Raw genomic sequence first — 16,439 nt, forward strand, 5'->3', positions numbered from 1 at the left:
TTACCTGACCGCTCGTTCGTGCAGCATTTTTATTCATTATTGATGATTTGATTTTATAGATTGGATATTCATTGGATGGTTTTCGTTACCTAATACTAGAATTTGAAGAACTTGTCGCTTGTTTCTTGGCAGATCCCATTTTGTGGGTGAGTGCCAGAGTTAGCAAACTCATCATCGCCCCGCCGCGGTGGTCTAGTGGCTAAGGTACTTGGCTGCTGACCTGCAGGTCGTGCGTTCAAATCCCGGCTGCGGCGGCTGCATTTCCGATGGAGGCGGAAAAGTTGTAGGCCCGTGTACTCAAATTTGGATGAACGTTAAAGAACGCCAGGTGGTCAAAATTTCCAGTACCTTCCACTACGGCGTCTCTCATAATCATATGGTGGTTTGGGGACGTTAAACCCCACATATCAATTAAATCAGCAAACTCATCATCATCCTAAGTAGTGGCGTGAAAGTGGCCGGTCTTTGTGGCAACTAATCAAACCCAGTAGGAGGCGCCCAGAAATGGGTGACTCGGCTCACTCAAATGGATCGTCTTGCAACATTTTGTGTTACACTTGGTGGGTTGCTTGGGAGACCGCAAGCCTTAGAACGTAGTAAAAATAAATAAATAAATAAATAAATAAAGTGTCACCAGAAAAAGATATAAAACATCTATATATTGTTTCACATGGATTCCCGCAGATAAGCTTTTATTCTTGGCCGAAACTTTTTTTTTCTATCTTGGTTGGTTTGTCATAGCCAGAAATACCGAAAACAATGCCGAATTGTGGTGTTTCTTTTTGTTTTCGGATGGACATTAGGGAGCTCGAACCGGGACTTGTAGCGAATAAAGCCCCGTCACTTACACGATGCTGGTAATCCGAAGCATCAACGATCCCCTGGAGGCGTCCTTGGGATATCAGTGCCGGAAAAATTACCAACCTGGAAATTTTTTTTTGAAGAAAGGAGAGCAGTAGGAATGAAAGCGAAGAGCCAGCAAAGGAAGGGTAGTAGCAGAGAGTTAAAAATTTTTGCCACTCCAATGGAGATCAGTTTTATGTATCATTTATTACAACGAAGGGATCTCTAGTTGAGAAGTTGTGGCGAGGCTGTTCTTTTACTCCGAGTGTTTTGTAGGTGCTTTCAGATTAATTTGACACGTTTTTCAAGTTTGCTTTTGACGAGTATGCGTGTTTGGATAAGAGTATTTGTTCGTAAGCGACGTGTATAGTGGCAAAGAGTTGCCATTGTACAAGTACCCGTAAAGCTATGTTAGGTTCCACGTTGCAGTAGGCGTGTATATATCTCATTATATTTCTTTTGATACGCACCTTCACTTTCGCTAAGTAAAAGTACAAGAGAACTTTCTGGGGAGGAGAGCTTGATTATTGTGCTTTTGTGTATGATAAGCAACAATGGTTTTATGATCTGTAGCAACCCATTCATTAAATTGGGATGTTTTGTAAGGTGAAATGCTCATTTAAAAGCAAGTGAGATCAGTTACAGTAAGTGGTGCTGCCTAACGGACCCTGAAGGCCGCTCTAGCTAAGATTGTCAGCGGCATCCATCCATCAACTTTACCATACATGTAGCCAAGTTTTCTTATCTTTAGGCACAATAGGTTAAAATAAACTATTATCTGGCAATTACGACATCAGGTCATGCTTGGTGGAGAAACTTCATCGTATAATGAAGGCAAAGCCATTATTTTTCTGCAGAAGTTGATAGTACCCAGCAGCGCGCTTTTATTCCCTTGAGGAGTCTTTTCTCGTCGTACTACGATATTTTTTTGTGCATGTTCTGTCAACCATCGCTGTCTCCCTAGTCGCTATAATGGTCTTAGGCTTTAAAAAAAAAACCATGCCACTGCACAGACAGAATAACTCGGTGACCCGAAAAGAGCAGCAAAAAAAAGCACGCTGTTTTCGAATATTCAAAAGCTTTGAATATAAAGAACCATTAGCTATCTTACCTCAACTTAATACATTAATGATACAAGAATATACAAAGCAAAGCATTGTACAAAAATTCGTGGCAGAAAATTAAGTAGAACAGGCATACTACTTAGTAGCTTTAACGAGCATTTTTTCGTGATTGCGTTGGCTAGGCAAAAATTAGCGTTTTTCTTAGCAATGCATCATTCATACAGGTGAACATGAGTGAATACAGGTGAGTCATACAGGTGAACTATCTTGCAATCATTGGTTACCTAACTATTTGCTAATGTTGCTAATAAAGCTTTTGATTATTCATGCAACTTGATGTAGCTGCGGCATTTGATCCTAGAAGGGCTTTAGGGCAAAGCAACTAGTGATAATTTTTTTGCATGCGTTATACTTGACATTCAAATAATTCATTCCCGATGTTAGTGCATTAGTCACAATATTTCGAAATATACCAGCATCGTGCCTCGCCTTATCAGAAGCATTATTAACTCTCTGAGAACTCATCGTTAGTTTTTTTTTATCAAGATACAAAGAGTATGCATTTCTTGGCCTTGTTTAATGATCTGCGTAATAAATCTCTGCTTATTGTTACAACAGGAGTGACCGAAATCCCGGTATGCTCTGAAAAAAAAGAAAATAAGGAATAAAAAAAGATAATGAAAGGAGGAAAAGCCAACAGATGAAAAAATTGCCCGCAGCTTCCCTCGGGGGAACAATGAGGAGGATGCGGAGCATATAATTGGTTAACGGGGTGTTAAAGTGCGACTTACTTGGGTCGATGGCTAAATTGGTTAACGTGGTTGTGAAACCGGGTGTTAAATTGCGACTTACTTGGGTCGATGGCTAAATTGGTTAACGTGGTTAGGAGGGGGTGTTAAATGAGTGAACACGTACACACGTATGCGAAAGGGCGGCGCTGGTCGAAGGGACGTCGATCATTGTGTTTGTGGATTCGTTGGAATTCATTTCACCGCGACCTTGGACGTCGACGCGCCGTACAAACCAACCGACGAGCGGCAACTGAGCGAGTGAGCGCCGACCTTGAGTATATACACAGCGCGACGGCGCATGCACTGTCAGCTGTTGAATGTTCTCGAAGCGCGACGGCGCATGCGCGTCCACTGGAGAATCAGGAGAATTGTAGATGTCGAACGCGGTGTGTAGAGGAGGAAGGGTGCACAGATGGTGGAGGAGTGAAGCGCGCGCGGTGTGTAGAGGAGGAAGGGATGCACAGATGGTGGAAGAAGGAAGCGGGCGGCGCCGCACTACAAGCCTCGAGTATTAGATGCTCCACATCTAAAAATTGGCTCCGTATCTGCATGTTAATCTGCAAATGTCGTCGAAAGACGATAGTCTTGCATCTGGAGAGATTGAACAAAAGGTTTTTTTGGTGTTCTGCGCAATAAAATCGGTGAATGGTATTCCGGAGGCGTTGCGTTAGAGTGCCTCGAGCGTGCAGTGGAGGCGAACAAGCACACCAAGTCACGTCACACGTGAGACATGAGCGTTATCTAGCAGTTATCTTGGAAAACGAAACGCGCTGCTCTGAGACGGGCGAGCGCGCCCGTCTCAGAGGTGATAAGGTGTAGAACGCAAGGCGACGGGTAGGTGCCACCACCATGTCGTCTCAGCAAAACGTTAGAAACACTTCCCTTTTCGTGCAAGCGTTGCATGTTCAGCGCCGCATTATAAACGCTACGGTCCTTAGAATAATTTATGTATGCCTTTTGTAGTAAAAGACGCACATACAAGAAATATGCGTGTTGTTATGGTACCTCAGATATGTGCGATAATTGCTTTTTAATTGACAATCGCACAAGTAGGAACGCTGAATCATGAGCAACATTGGTGGGCACTGCGGATGGGGTCGGCCGTTTGGGCTACCCGCTGGTGCCATTTAAAGTGCCAGGTACTGTTAAGAATGGACAAACAGACAAACAAACAGACAGACAGAGCAAAATTTTTGCGTTGAAGGTCCCCAAGAAAGACTATCGTCTTTAAAAGGGAGAAGAAGGAATACCTACATGCGAAACAGTCTCAGCTTTTGATTATTGTCATTATTGTGATTTTATCGGGTTACTCTTTGGTCGTATGCCACAGTCTGTTTTTATTCTTATACAACCTAGCTGTACAGTGGAGCCTGCTTGCGCTTGAGCGTGTGTGGTCGTTCATGATCAATTCAGTGCAACTTTCTTACTAAACTGCGCAACGTGGTAAAACATACGATAGCAACTAAGGTGATGGCAACTATGGCTTACGCAATTGCTTAGCTAAGTCTACTAGTGATAATATTCTTGGGTTGTAATTTGAGAGCAAGCTGATGTAACACACACACACACACACACACACACACACACACACACACACACACACACACACACACACACACACACACACACACACACACACACACACACACACACACACACACACACACACACACACACACACACACACACACACACACACACACACACACACACACACACACACACACACACACACACACACACACACACACACACACACACACACACACACACACACACACACACACACACACACACACACACACACACACACACACACACACACACACACACACACACACACACACACACACACACACACACACACACACACACACACACACACACACACACACACACACACACACACACACACACAAACGCACAAACGCACTCAAAGATAAGTGCTGATTTTGAAAGGAGGTATTTGATTAACATAAGCGGCGATCTTGTATGAAAACACAGAAACGTTAAAGGTCCCCCACTTTTCAAGGCTGACCTGAATACAATGCCTGCTTGTTTCGAAAGAGAACAAAACATTACATGATGAGAAAGAAAAAGTAGCTGGCGAGAAGTATTCAAAGACCCGCAGAAAACACTTTACCACGGCTAATCTGTACGTAAATCACATGATGACTCATTGAGGTAGCACCAGTTGGAGATTCCATGTGCACAAATTTGTCGACTACCACTGTATGCACCCGGTAAACTTACTCAGACTTTCATGCTCTCCACATAACCTTTATTACCCTTTCCTAAAAAAAGTCCCCAGCGTTTTCAGTCAATAGTTACATAAAGCTTTGCGTTAACAAACGAAAATACGCACGCGCATCGTCATTATGAAAAAGATACTTGTTTGATGACTATACGGGTGATTTGGCAGCTGAACATGTTCATCGTTTCAAACAGAGCGATGTTCATTGTTTCAAAGTACCGCTGACCTGGAAGATGGTCTGCACAAGTGCTCTCGTACTGCCCTTGTATTTGTAAGGCTGTGTAACACTCATTGTAAGTGCTCTCATTCGTTGAGGCCATTTTGCCGTCAAGTACTGAAGCATCCACGCGCAGTACTTCGCCGTGAGGGATTCGGAACAGTTTAATTCGGTAAAGTGTTTTACTAGATGATATCCAGGAATATAGAAACGGCTGTCTTGAAATAAATCCAACGTACTGTTTCTTGCGTTTGCAATGCGAGCTTCCAGAGACTGAAATATAGAACAGAAAGTTGTTCATGGGGGGTCGTTTGAGTGCAAAAAGTAACAGCAGACTGGGAGATAGCTTGGAATTCTCTCTTGTGGTTCTAGAGGCAGTGAACATTCTCTCTTTTCTAGTTCTGTTTTTAATAAATATAAATTGCTTGCAGGCGTTCTAGGCACAGCTTTCGCAAATGTGCACCCATGCTTTAGCCAAGCTTTTACGTCGTCTGTCTGCAACAATATAGATTTATTCGTTAAAAAGTTTGTTGTAAGCTGATTACAATCTTATATATCAGAATACTGTGTAATATAAGGCGTGTTTGCAGCAGACTTCAGGATGATGTGACTTTTCTGAACCTTGGTTTTATAAGTGAACGGAATGAAAACGTTATTTTTGTAATTAGTGCTACTACAAGCAGAAGAAACGAAGCAGCAAATTGGTAACAAAAGTTAAAAAGAGAGTGCAAGTATTTCGAAGCCAACTGATTTCGCAAACTCATTTTTGAAACCAATCGACAGGCTAAGCGGCACTTCGGAATTGTCTTCAATATAATGAAGTCCCCGACGGTTATACGTTTGAGTATGGAGTCAGGCTGTGTTTTCATGCATTACAAGAAAAATTCGGAGTGGGTTTGCATAATAAAGTATCTCGAAGGCAGTGTTAAAAACTATGGCAGTGTACTAGAAAATTCTATCGCAATACTTTAAACCAGCCTTGTGTTGCTGCATTTCCCACATCTGTCTAAAATTGACTTCACTGTTATGGTTAACGGAAACTATGTCACGAAGTGTAAAGCTTTAACGCTTTAACGTTCACGGAGATAATGGTGTCGTTCGCCAACTTGCATAGAAGAACATTCCTATTAAATAAAAATTGATAATTTCGAATATGTTTTGAGAACAGGTTGCGGTTGTTGCGTTGTTTTGTGCAATAAAAAATTGTTATTTTGTATTTCGTATGTATTTGTTTCTCACAATGACAATAATTTGTTATATTGATTACATATTTATGTCTCGCGAAATTCACTAAGCTTTTTATTTCTAAGTCTTTTGTTACTGTCTGGATTCTTTCACTAATATTGTCTGAAATCACTATTGGCTTTTTTAGGAGCCTCCTTGGCGTAATCGCTTTCTGATATTCGTCAGACGTAAATAGGCCAATATTTTGCGACTTGTGGAATTTAGCTATTATCTTAAATGGGAAACCCAATACAAACGGACAAATAGACGATTGTTTATATTTTTTAAACGACCTTTTTAGACATCTTTTTCAGGCTGTCTTGCTTTAAACTTTGTTTTTAAAGTAGATAAGCGTTTCTCACGTCCATGCTTGACAGTTAGTTTTTAACCAGCCATATAACTTATAATATGACTAGTTTTTCTGGTTTCCCAATTACGTACTATCGCTTGGTTATTAAAAAATTTGAATTTTTCACCTTAAACGCTTTGGTGACTTTCTGTTACGAATGGGTGAACTGTAGGGGCTTGCAGGGCCTACCTTTTTTTGACTTCCTTTGCCTCATTAAACTTGCAGATGACTTAATGTTATATGAAAGATGCCCCAGCGCAATTCATTTACTTTCATCCCGATGTGATAGAATGATTAATAAAAGTAAGCCCCTAATCTGGAAAAAAAAACGTGAAAAATCATGCAGATGATTAAAGTTCAAGGCCAGGAGAAAGATAGTTTTGATATATTTTTTCTCGCCCCTTAAGTAGATAAGTGTCCGTGAGAGCATTTCGGCCATTGTTGATATTATCGACGATGGTATTGTTATGTTGATGACAAAAAGGGACAGAGATCCTGAAAGAACATTTTTAGATGATGGGTGAGTCTCCGTCAGTGATTGTTTTTACATACCATACTGCCGGCAGCTGTATAAAGAGCACTCATGAGTTTCGAAAATATCGAATTTTTCGCAATTCGAACTATTAGCATGGTGTTTACGGCTTATACATCACTGATCCAAAGTCACACCTAATTTTATTCGGTTTAGCAAGCTTGCATTACACTTTTTTTGGTGAGTGGAATTTTTACTTGCATATCTAGATCAAACTTGTGAAATATGACTTGCTATAATGTTAAGGGGACGGCAACCGATGTGCTTCATTATTTTGTGCAGATTGGCGCTATGGTATTGGCGTGTGGTCAAGAAAATAGGTTGGAAACATGCTGTCTATCACTCATTGTGCAATGAAATGAAAATTTCAATGATAAATAATCAAAGTTGAAATACAGGCTGAAGGGAACATAGAGGCGTTCAATGAATGTATGATTGAAATGTCTAGGTGACTCACTTCGCTGCAAAAATATTTATACAATACAGATTGACACCAACGATCTGTGTTAGAACAACGAGCCTGGACAGAGAACGAATGTCATAGTGAGAAGACCGACAAGTTCATCATTATCTACATGTACTCGATTCTACAGATCCTTTTGATGTAATTGTGGCAAAACCTGTCTTCATTACTCCAAGGTGGCTTTAGTGAAAAGGCACATTTATGCATCCTAGACAGAAAAGTAAACGCGCAGTGAATGCACTGGAGTTCGTAATATATGTCGTTGCTTCTCCTGACTGTGTTGTTGAGAGATTGCTCACTATGTATAAACTCACACGTTCTAAGAGCGCACAAAAGCGCTCACACTCAGATAATCCACGAAATGCCGAGAAATCGCCGACATAAAAAAATACAATTCACCGAAGATCGCTATCAGAAACAAATAACCGCATTACGGGTGTGTATTGCGGGGTTTTTTGTTTGTAAGATTCAAGAATAATGCTTTTCCTTTTTGCGTAACGCGCTATAGCTTTCCGAGCAGGTCATTCCCTCCAGAAACGGTGTTTTGGCAAAGAGAGAGGCGAGGCCGGGCCGGCTGTCGGTCTCTGGCATCCTTCCTCCTATTATTGTATAAAGTGCGTGCTCGTTTTCTTGGCATCGAAACAAGATAAGGTGCAAAAAAAAGAAAGCAATAAAAACTGCGCTTCACAAAGCGTTCTGAGAGGGAATGTTTTGAAATTCTTGTCCGCCCGTCTCTATGGGAACGAAGCAGTAGGGGTCACAGGCATTGATTGTCCATAGTTCACGCCGCCAAACGGCCAGGCTTTTCTTTAGCTGCTCCATTCACGTTTCAATGGCTTGATGTCATAGGGGCCCGCACATAATGCTGAGTGTGAACAAATAGGCAGCAATGTAGTGTATTCTACACTACATTGCTGTATTTTTTGGCCGTTTGTTTCTTCGTATAGAACATAAAATAAAGCTTTGCCGGTATTCTTACGTTTGAGAGTACAGACAACAAGAAAGTGACATTTTCTCAGTGTTTAAATGCACGCTGTTGAAAGAGGTGTGTACAATGGTATGCTGGAGCTGGGGGAGCTTATAATTTACAACAATACAGAGAGAAGAGGAAAGCCGGGAGTTTAAACAGATATTGAGATACGGTTTGCTATCCAGCATGGTGGTTGGGAAAGTAGGAGCAGTAAAGGGAGTGTAGAAAGAAAGAGAGAAAAAAAAACACGTGCACGGAATAGAAAACCAAAAACACACTCACACACACACATGCAGGAAGGGTGTTCAGGCTATAACAGTTAAGAAAAGCGGGTCAATCGCAAAAAGCGCAGTAGAGCTTGCAGGGCCTTCTTTTGTGACAAACTTCGCACCGATACTACAAGGCACATTTTAAGCTCTCACAGACACACGAGCATGCAAGGTGAAGACATACTTTTCTGCAGAAACTGTGATTTAATTTTCAATATACTTAGGACTAAGCGAGAACGAACAAAAAAGACAATATCAAGAAGTCACATCATTTAACAAAAAAATTATACAGGTCAGTATACTTCATGTATTTTCCTAATAAACTTCAGTGAATCAGAGAGGTTATTTTGTGAAATATTGTAGGATAAACTATGACTCGACAATGTTTTTGAAAACAGATTTATCCGCCAAATAGTTAAGTTGCCAAAGTAATTCTCAAATCACCGTGGTAATCATGGATCTCTTTTTATTTCTTGTTGTTATTCCAGGAACAGCTGACGGGGAGCCGAGCGCTAGTTCTCAGAAGGATGTGGTGCAGAGTAGGACCGAAAAGTCAATCAGGACTAATGTTACGAACGAAGACACAACAATCGTTCCTGTGACATCTTCGAACAACGCTCCCTCCATAGTTGTGACCGAACGAGCCGCCCAAAACTCCACAAGCATCGAGAACGAGAAGGTGAGCGCTGCAGTCGCTGTCGACGCCTTGACGACGTTGCCTCAAAAGGCGTCCACTGCCGCTGCTATGGCTCAAGGCGCCGATCACAAGTTGCCTACAGCCACTTCCAAGAGTGAAGATGAATCAACGCCTGTGACTACCGTCCAGAATGTTTCGTCCAACGCCGCAGCTCAGAGAAGCAGCAGGACTCAAAATTCTTTTCATGAAGACCTCCCTAGTCAAGCCGTCAATGATGCTGCAGTAACCGAAAGTAGTGGTTCACTAACGACACAGAAAATTGTCACCTCCGCAATTGAGCGCACAGTTTCCCCGATGGCGCAGTCCTCTGTTCGACAAGAGAGGGCGACAACGCTGCTAGAAATGGAAGAAGTCACAACGTCACTACGAACATTGACCAAACAGCACGAAACATCTTCAAACCCAACAGTGGCTCCAAAACTAAGTGACGCACATCTTGAGACAAAAACAACCTCATCTTCAATCACTGCTCAAGATACAGCCACGGCAAAGCAGGTAACACCGTTGCCGCCTCGAGAAGTTGTTCGAAACACTTCGTCGTCCCTTCCCAGTCGCCCAGCTCCTGCAGTCGCAGCGATGACGAACATATCAGAAGGAGAAGAAGTAAGCATCACTGTGATACCCGAGCAAGAAGAACAAGAACAAAAAACCGAGCCTGCTTCTATACGACATGTAAATACTAAGACCGTAAAACTCACAGAAGCTCGAGTAAATTCTGAACGTGAAGAGAGCTTGGCGTCGGCGAGTACTACTACGACAGTGCGAAGCCAGATCTTTTCTTACGTGAACTACACAGATGAAGACGATGCGGTCGAGATAATGCACGAAAAGTCGTTGGTGGAGCAGTCCAACGAAACAGAAAAGCCAACAAATCTGAAAACCATTGACTTTCACGAATACTCGACGAAAGAAACACACCAGTCCATTCTCTCTCCACACCCAGTGGTATCGCAAACTATCCAACCAGAAGTTCCGCCCGCTTTGGGTGTGCCGGAGAATGTGACGCTACATTCCAATACTGTGTTGCCTGTCAACTTGACTGGTCTGAATAGTACTACTTCAATTGTGGTGAGTGTCTCTTTTTCCGATGATGATAAGGAAGCCTTTATGGCAGCCAAAGATAATGTATCTTTGCCCATGTCGAAGTCAGAAGCTCCTTTGCCATCAGACTTGCAGAACATTGTCTCGAATCAAGGCATAAGTTTTCCAGGAATAGAGAGGAACTCTACCACAGCAAAAAGTTCGAATGGTTCTGGACATATTTCAGTTTTTCGACCGAGCGCCCCGCAGCACCGCAAGTTCAGTCCTCCTACCCGAAGAACCACGGCTCCTCCATCAGGCACTACGCCCAATGTCGTAGTCGCTAAACACCAGCACCTTGGTCGCGCTGGACTTAACTTGCCGACGCGCAAAACCACCCCCGGTGCGCCGGGTTCTGCTACGCATAAGCCACACATTGGCCGCGGTGGAACTCGCGCTCCATTCGGCATCATCGGTAGTACGCGCCGCACGACGCTGGGCACGAAGGCCACGATCCGACCGCTGACCAAGATCTTCGACCGCGCGCGCACACGGCCACACACGAAGGCGACCACACCACGTCCCAACCGGGGTCCTCGAATGCGCATCACGACCGGGAAGCCGACGCGAAAGGGCTTCCCCATCGGACCGAAACCGACGTCAGGCAACGAGACGAACTTCGACCTGGACGCGTACACGCGCCTCCTGCACGTCACCCGACGTCCACCACGTCCTCCTGAGCCGACGTGGCGCACGACGTTCTTCAACCTCACCGATCCGACACCGGCGCCCAACGAAGTCGAGGCGCCCGTCATACGCGTGGCTGGCATCGCGAAGATCGTCGAGGGATGGGAATGGTCGCCACTGCTCGGTGACCATAACACGCACGAGTACCGATACTTGTCCTACACCATCAGGCGAATGGTCAGTATCCGATTTGAGCCATTTATTTTTGCAACCAACAAACACACTTTGTAGATTCGTTTCGTGAACATCGAGGAAAGTTTAACTTCGCTACTACATATTCTTTTTTCATAAATTACCCTGAGGGCACACTACAAGATAGGGAGCTCGATGACATGCGTAGTTCTCGCGTACAAACATTATAAAGACAGGGTATGGGTGAAAGGTGTCTTTGCACAAAACGAATGTTGCCGGTTAATCAATCGCAGTGGACAAATTATTGTACGTAGACCACCGGTACAAAACCTCTATGCGTTTTTGTTGATTTTCATTGTTATATCGGAAGGATAAGCCGAATTACCGTGAATATTTAGGTCAAGTAAGTGTTTAAATCATCACCTAGAATGAAAATAAATATTTTGTTTCAATTTTTAGCTACATGCTGTAAGACAAATGTCCAACACACACCTGAGCTATTTATGTCCATATTTTATTTCTTTATACAGCTCACCTCCATTTTCCGCAAGACCACTGAAGGGAGATACTTCTATCGAGTAGACATCGATGGATTCAGGTGAGAAGCGGAATAAGTAAAACAAATATATCTAAAGCTATGTTGTACGAGTTTCAATGGCAATTGAAAATGAACGACATAAAGGTTGCGTGGAAGGTCGAGCATTGTGATCTGCGAAGTCAACCTTGGAGTCGTAACTTCGTAACTACACATAGAATAAAGTGACGCACTAGGGCAAGCCTGTATGTAAGTCTACTCACAAATAGGCAGCGTTCTTGTTACACTCAAAAATATTGTTCGCGTTCTTACCACCAACCGGCCGATATTACGGGACAGCACAAGGAAGCAGTTCGAGGTCGTCGTATTTTAATTCTCTCTTTTAATAATGTCCTTTATTTCGTTGATTTGAAGTTTCTGCGCAATAAATAGCGTGAAGCGTAGTAATTTGTTCATTATGCCACAATTCAGCATGCGCAGAATTCAAATATTCGTATCATTTTAAGTGTTATAATCAAATTTTATAATACTTGATTTGATCAATACTCTGTATGTTAAATGTCTGCGTTCGCCCTGTGTTAGACCAAATTGTTTTGGGGAGGAGGAGGGGGCTACAGGTGGCAGGGAACTAATGCGCTGTGTGTTTGATCTTGTGGGTGGGAGACGGGGGACGGCCTTACATTCGTGCCACCCCTGGTACAGTCCTTGCTTTCGGCACGACCAAACCTTAACGGTGAGGCCATGGTGTGTTGACGTAAGTACGATGGCACTAATGCCGTGTCTTCGCGACATAAAGCGCGTATTGATGAAGAAACCCCATACTTATCTTACGTTTCTCACAAATGTGTACACCATCTACATGCGTTTTAGAAGCAGAAAGACGGTATACAGGATAAATGTCACTACTAGATTGGATTGTAAATACCAGTCTACGTTGTTTATGATACCCACAAAAAGCATGAAACCGATGAAAAAAACGCGAGAAAGGGGTGAGGTTGGTATGTGAATACGGGCCCCCACGTTCCTACCAGCCAAGTTTATCACACTCCTAACATCTTATGGTCCCTAACGTACACGTATCTGATTGCAGCCCCGGGAGTGTTATCGTGGACTACTTCGTCTTGTTCTACCAGAGAGGCGGGCCCGTGGATCCTATGGAGCTCGCTTCAGCCTTCAATTCCCAGCTTGGCGTCAATGGATCTTTGGGCGAGGAGTTCTTCTTGGACCCAACTTATACCCAGTTTGAAGGTGTGTGCTTTGTTTCCGAAGAGGATATGTAGAGATGGCCGACACACTCAATGTCTTTTAGGGGACAGACTCGCTGTTTACATATAGTCGGATACGACTTAGGATGTCAGGAGATGCTCCGCCAAGATAGCTCAAACGAGACTGCTTCCACGACTGAAGTAGGTAACTATGAACACCGGAAGCAATTTCATTTATATCGCGTTATCAAGAAATATTTATAGAAGCACTTTGTACTTTACGTTCTCATCTTCTCTTTAAAAAAATAGCTACTTCGAGCTGACTGTAAAAAAGAAACATAAAATATTCCTTAAAGTATGACGTTAACACTTTTATATAAATAAAAGCCTATGGTAACTCCTTACTGATCCGTTTTTAGATTGCACGTTTATCAAAGGCACAAAAGCATAAATCGGTAAATAATAATTGAGATCAGCACATGATCGCACTAGCTGGCATTAACGGGTGCTAATCGATGCTGGTAGCATGTCAGTAAATACGGGAAGTGCGGAAACACAGACGTTAAGAACAGTGTAAGTGAGGCAACATGGAAGCCGAAAAAAAAACATGAGTACTGACTATGTGCGCATTTTATCATGCAAAATTTCACCCAGGACGAGTGCATAAGGCTTACGTAACAATACATTCAAGCAAGTGTTTCGAGTGTATATATTGTCAATATAGATTAGTTTACATCAAAATTATGTAGCTCTGTTATGAAATTCAACAAATTAATTTGAAAGGAAGCATCTATCGCTTTCACTGTCTCTATGTATATGCGGTATCTCCTTTGTTTAAGGCGAGATCCAACCTGGATGGATGTAAGCGAATGCTGTAAAAATGCGAGCACAACTATATGCCGCACATAGTGTGTGCAGTGATGCGTCTGATCAAATCTGATTTACAGCCATCTACCGCAAAAAAGTTTTCCGCAGTAACCGTGCTACTGTGGGAAGCTGTGTGACTGTTAAATGTAATAATAATCAGAAGAGTATTCGCTTTGAGCGTCATTGCCGTCCGTTATATTACTACTTCGCAGTGGTGGGCCTGGTGCGTCCAAAGCCGCTGGCTTCGTCATCTGCCGAGCCTCCGGTGCCGCAGTGGGCCATCGCCGTCATTGTGATCGCCACGGCGTCGCTAATCTTCATTGTTCTCTTCGGAGCTGTCACGGTGAGTGCAGACGGGACGACTGTCGCGAATCGCTCCAAGGGAAACTGGGATGCGCACGTGACATAAGATTTTCGAAGTGCGCTTATTTGTTTCTGAGACACGCGAAGAATGGTAGGTTCCTGTAGTGTACAGTGTGCTTCGCGCCCGCGAAATACGATCACACAGAAAAGCTCAGAATTCATGGCTGTCCGATAAATGAACGTCCGTTTGTGTTGAGCCTTATGCTTCCGCAGTCCGCAGAACTATATAATTAAAAATAGTCAATATAGTGTACTTTTCGTCTTAATAATCTTTTACCAGACAGTTTCTCTGCGCTACTTTACATAACAGCTTTATTTGGTAGAAATAAAGTCCAGCTTAGAAAATGATTTTTAAACCCTAGTTTCGTCAGAGTGGTTCACAGTAATTATGGTTTCATTCATTGATAACATTATTATTATTATTATTATTATTATTATTATTATTATTATTATTATTATTATTATTATTATTATTATTATTATTATTGTAGCTATTGTTGTTGTGATACACGCACACGCAAGGACATTGAGGAAACAAAGTGGAAGCTATTTGACTGCCACCAATTGTATAAAGGGACACATCGACTGTTTCGAAACGGGAAAACATAACAAAAAAGGTAATAGAAAAACAGAAAGTACAAAATAGCCCCGCAGCGGTGGTCTAGTGGCTAAGGTACTCGGCGCCTGACCCGCACGTCGCGGGATCGAATCCCGGCTGCGGCGGCTGCATTTCCGATGGAGGCGGAAATGTTGTAGGCCCGTGTGCTCAAATTTGGGTGCACGTTAAAGAACCCCAGGTGGTCGAAATTTCCGGAGCCCTCCACTACGGCGTCTCTCATAATCATATAGTAATTTTGGGACGTTAAACCCCACAAATCAATCAATCAATCAGAAAGTACAAAATAGGGAAACACGATGGATCTTGCTTCAATGCGTTCTTCTTTAGCCTGTTTCGTTTGCACCAGCATAACAAATTTTTCTGTGACTCGGAATTTTGTTTATGTAAGTACTGACCAACATGGTATTCGGAAGCCGTATAATTCTTCAGTCATTAGCCATTCAAAGAATACCATAGCTGACGCATCCGTGTTTCTTTTTGTGGCCTCAGATTTACGGCCGTACAGCGGAGCGGCGCAAGTACAGCAACCGGCTGCAAGACGATGATTTGGAGAATGTTACGCCGTCTCCTAGCAAAGACTGGGAGAGCAAGCTGGCCGCATCGTACGAGAACTTCGCTGCCGACAGCGTGTACGACACAGAGGACCTGCACTCGCCTCCGCCTGCTCACGACCCGTTCCAGTACGACGACCGGTACAAGGTAATCAGTCAGATGCGGGAAGACGCACACAAAAACATGGAAGAGCATTTTTGTAAGAGCACACAAAGTGAAATGACTGCCTGTTGGTGTTCAAGCGCGTGCTGATTGGATAGAGCTCGCGAGCCGGCGCACCAGCCCCAGTGGTCACCGCGCAGCCTTAAAGGGGTCACGGCACGGTGACCACCAAATTGTGGTTTGCAGTGAAAAGTAATGCTAGAGGGGGTCTATTGTGCCTTTGCAGATGTGAAAAACTTAGTGTAAAAAATGTTCAATTGAAAAATGTGCCCTAAATCTCGCCGGCAATTAACCGCGCTTACCGCCGGCAACCGCCTTCTTTCCATGGCGTGTGTGACGTCATGTAATGGAGCCGTCGTCTTCTACTTATGTTTTGCCGCTACAAATTGCCCACTATTCAATGCCGAGCCAAATGAAACTCAAATAGCTCCATTTTAATGCGCAGTTGCCCACGAAACAAATCGTTGACCGTAATACAGACGCTCGCAAAGCAGGGCGCTTGTTATGTCGTGGCTCACGAGTGCGCTGCTGTTGTCATACTCCAGAGCAGCTCTCGTGTTTTTC

The 16,439-nt window shown here is 43.3% G+C and overlaps 1 protein-coding gene across 1 annotated transcript in view; it reads left to right on the forward strand.

Moving 5' to 3' along the window:
• LOC142814153 (uncharacterized) overlaps positions 1 to 16,439 on the forward strand; it is a 164,727-nt gene that overhangs the window by 143,716 nt on the left and 4,572 nt on the right. Inside the window, exons 2-6 of the mRNA XM_075892122.1 lie at positions 9,465 to 11,617; positions 12,103 to 12,170; positions 13,198 to 13,355; positions 14,392 to 14,522; positions 15,651 to 15,860. Of these exons, the coding sequence (XP_075748237.1) occupies positions 9,465 to 11,617; positions 12,103 to 12,170; positions 13,198 to 13,355; positions 14,392 to 14,522; positions 15,651 to 15,860 (2,720 nt within the window). The remainder of the gene's footprint in view (positions 1 to 9,464; positions 11,618 to 12,102; positions 12,171 to 13,197; positions 13,356 to 14,391; positions 14,523 to 15,650; positions 15,861 to 16,439) is intronic.

This window comes from Rhipicephalus microplus, chromosome 4, assembly GCF_043290135.1.
Source record: "Rhipicephalus microplus isolate Deutch F79 chromosome 4, USDA_Rmic, whole genome shotgun sequence".
In the NCBI taxonomy this organism is placed as follows: Eukaryota; Metazoa; Arthropoda; class Arachnida; order Ixodida; family Ixodidae; genus Rhipicephalus; species Rhipicephalus microplus.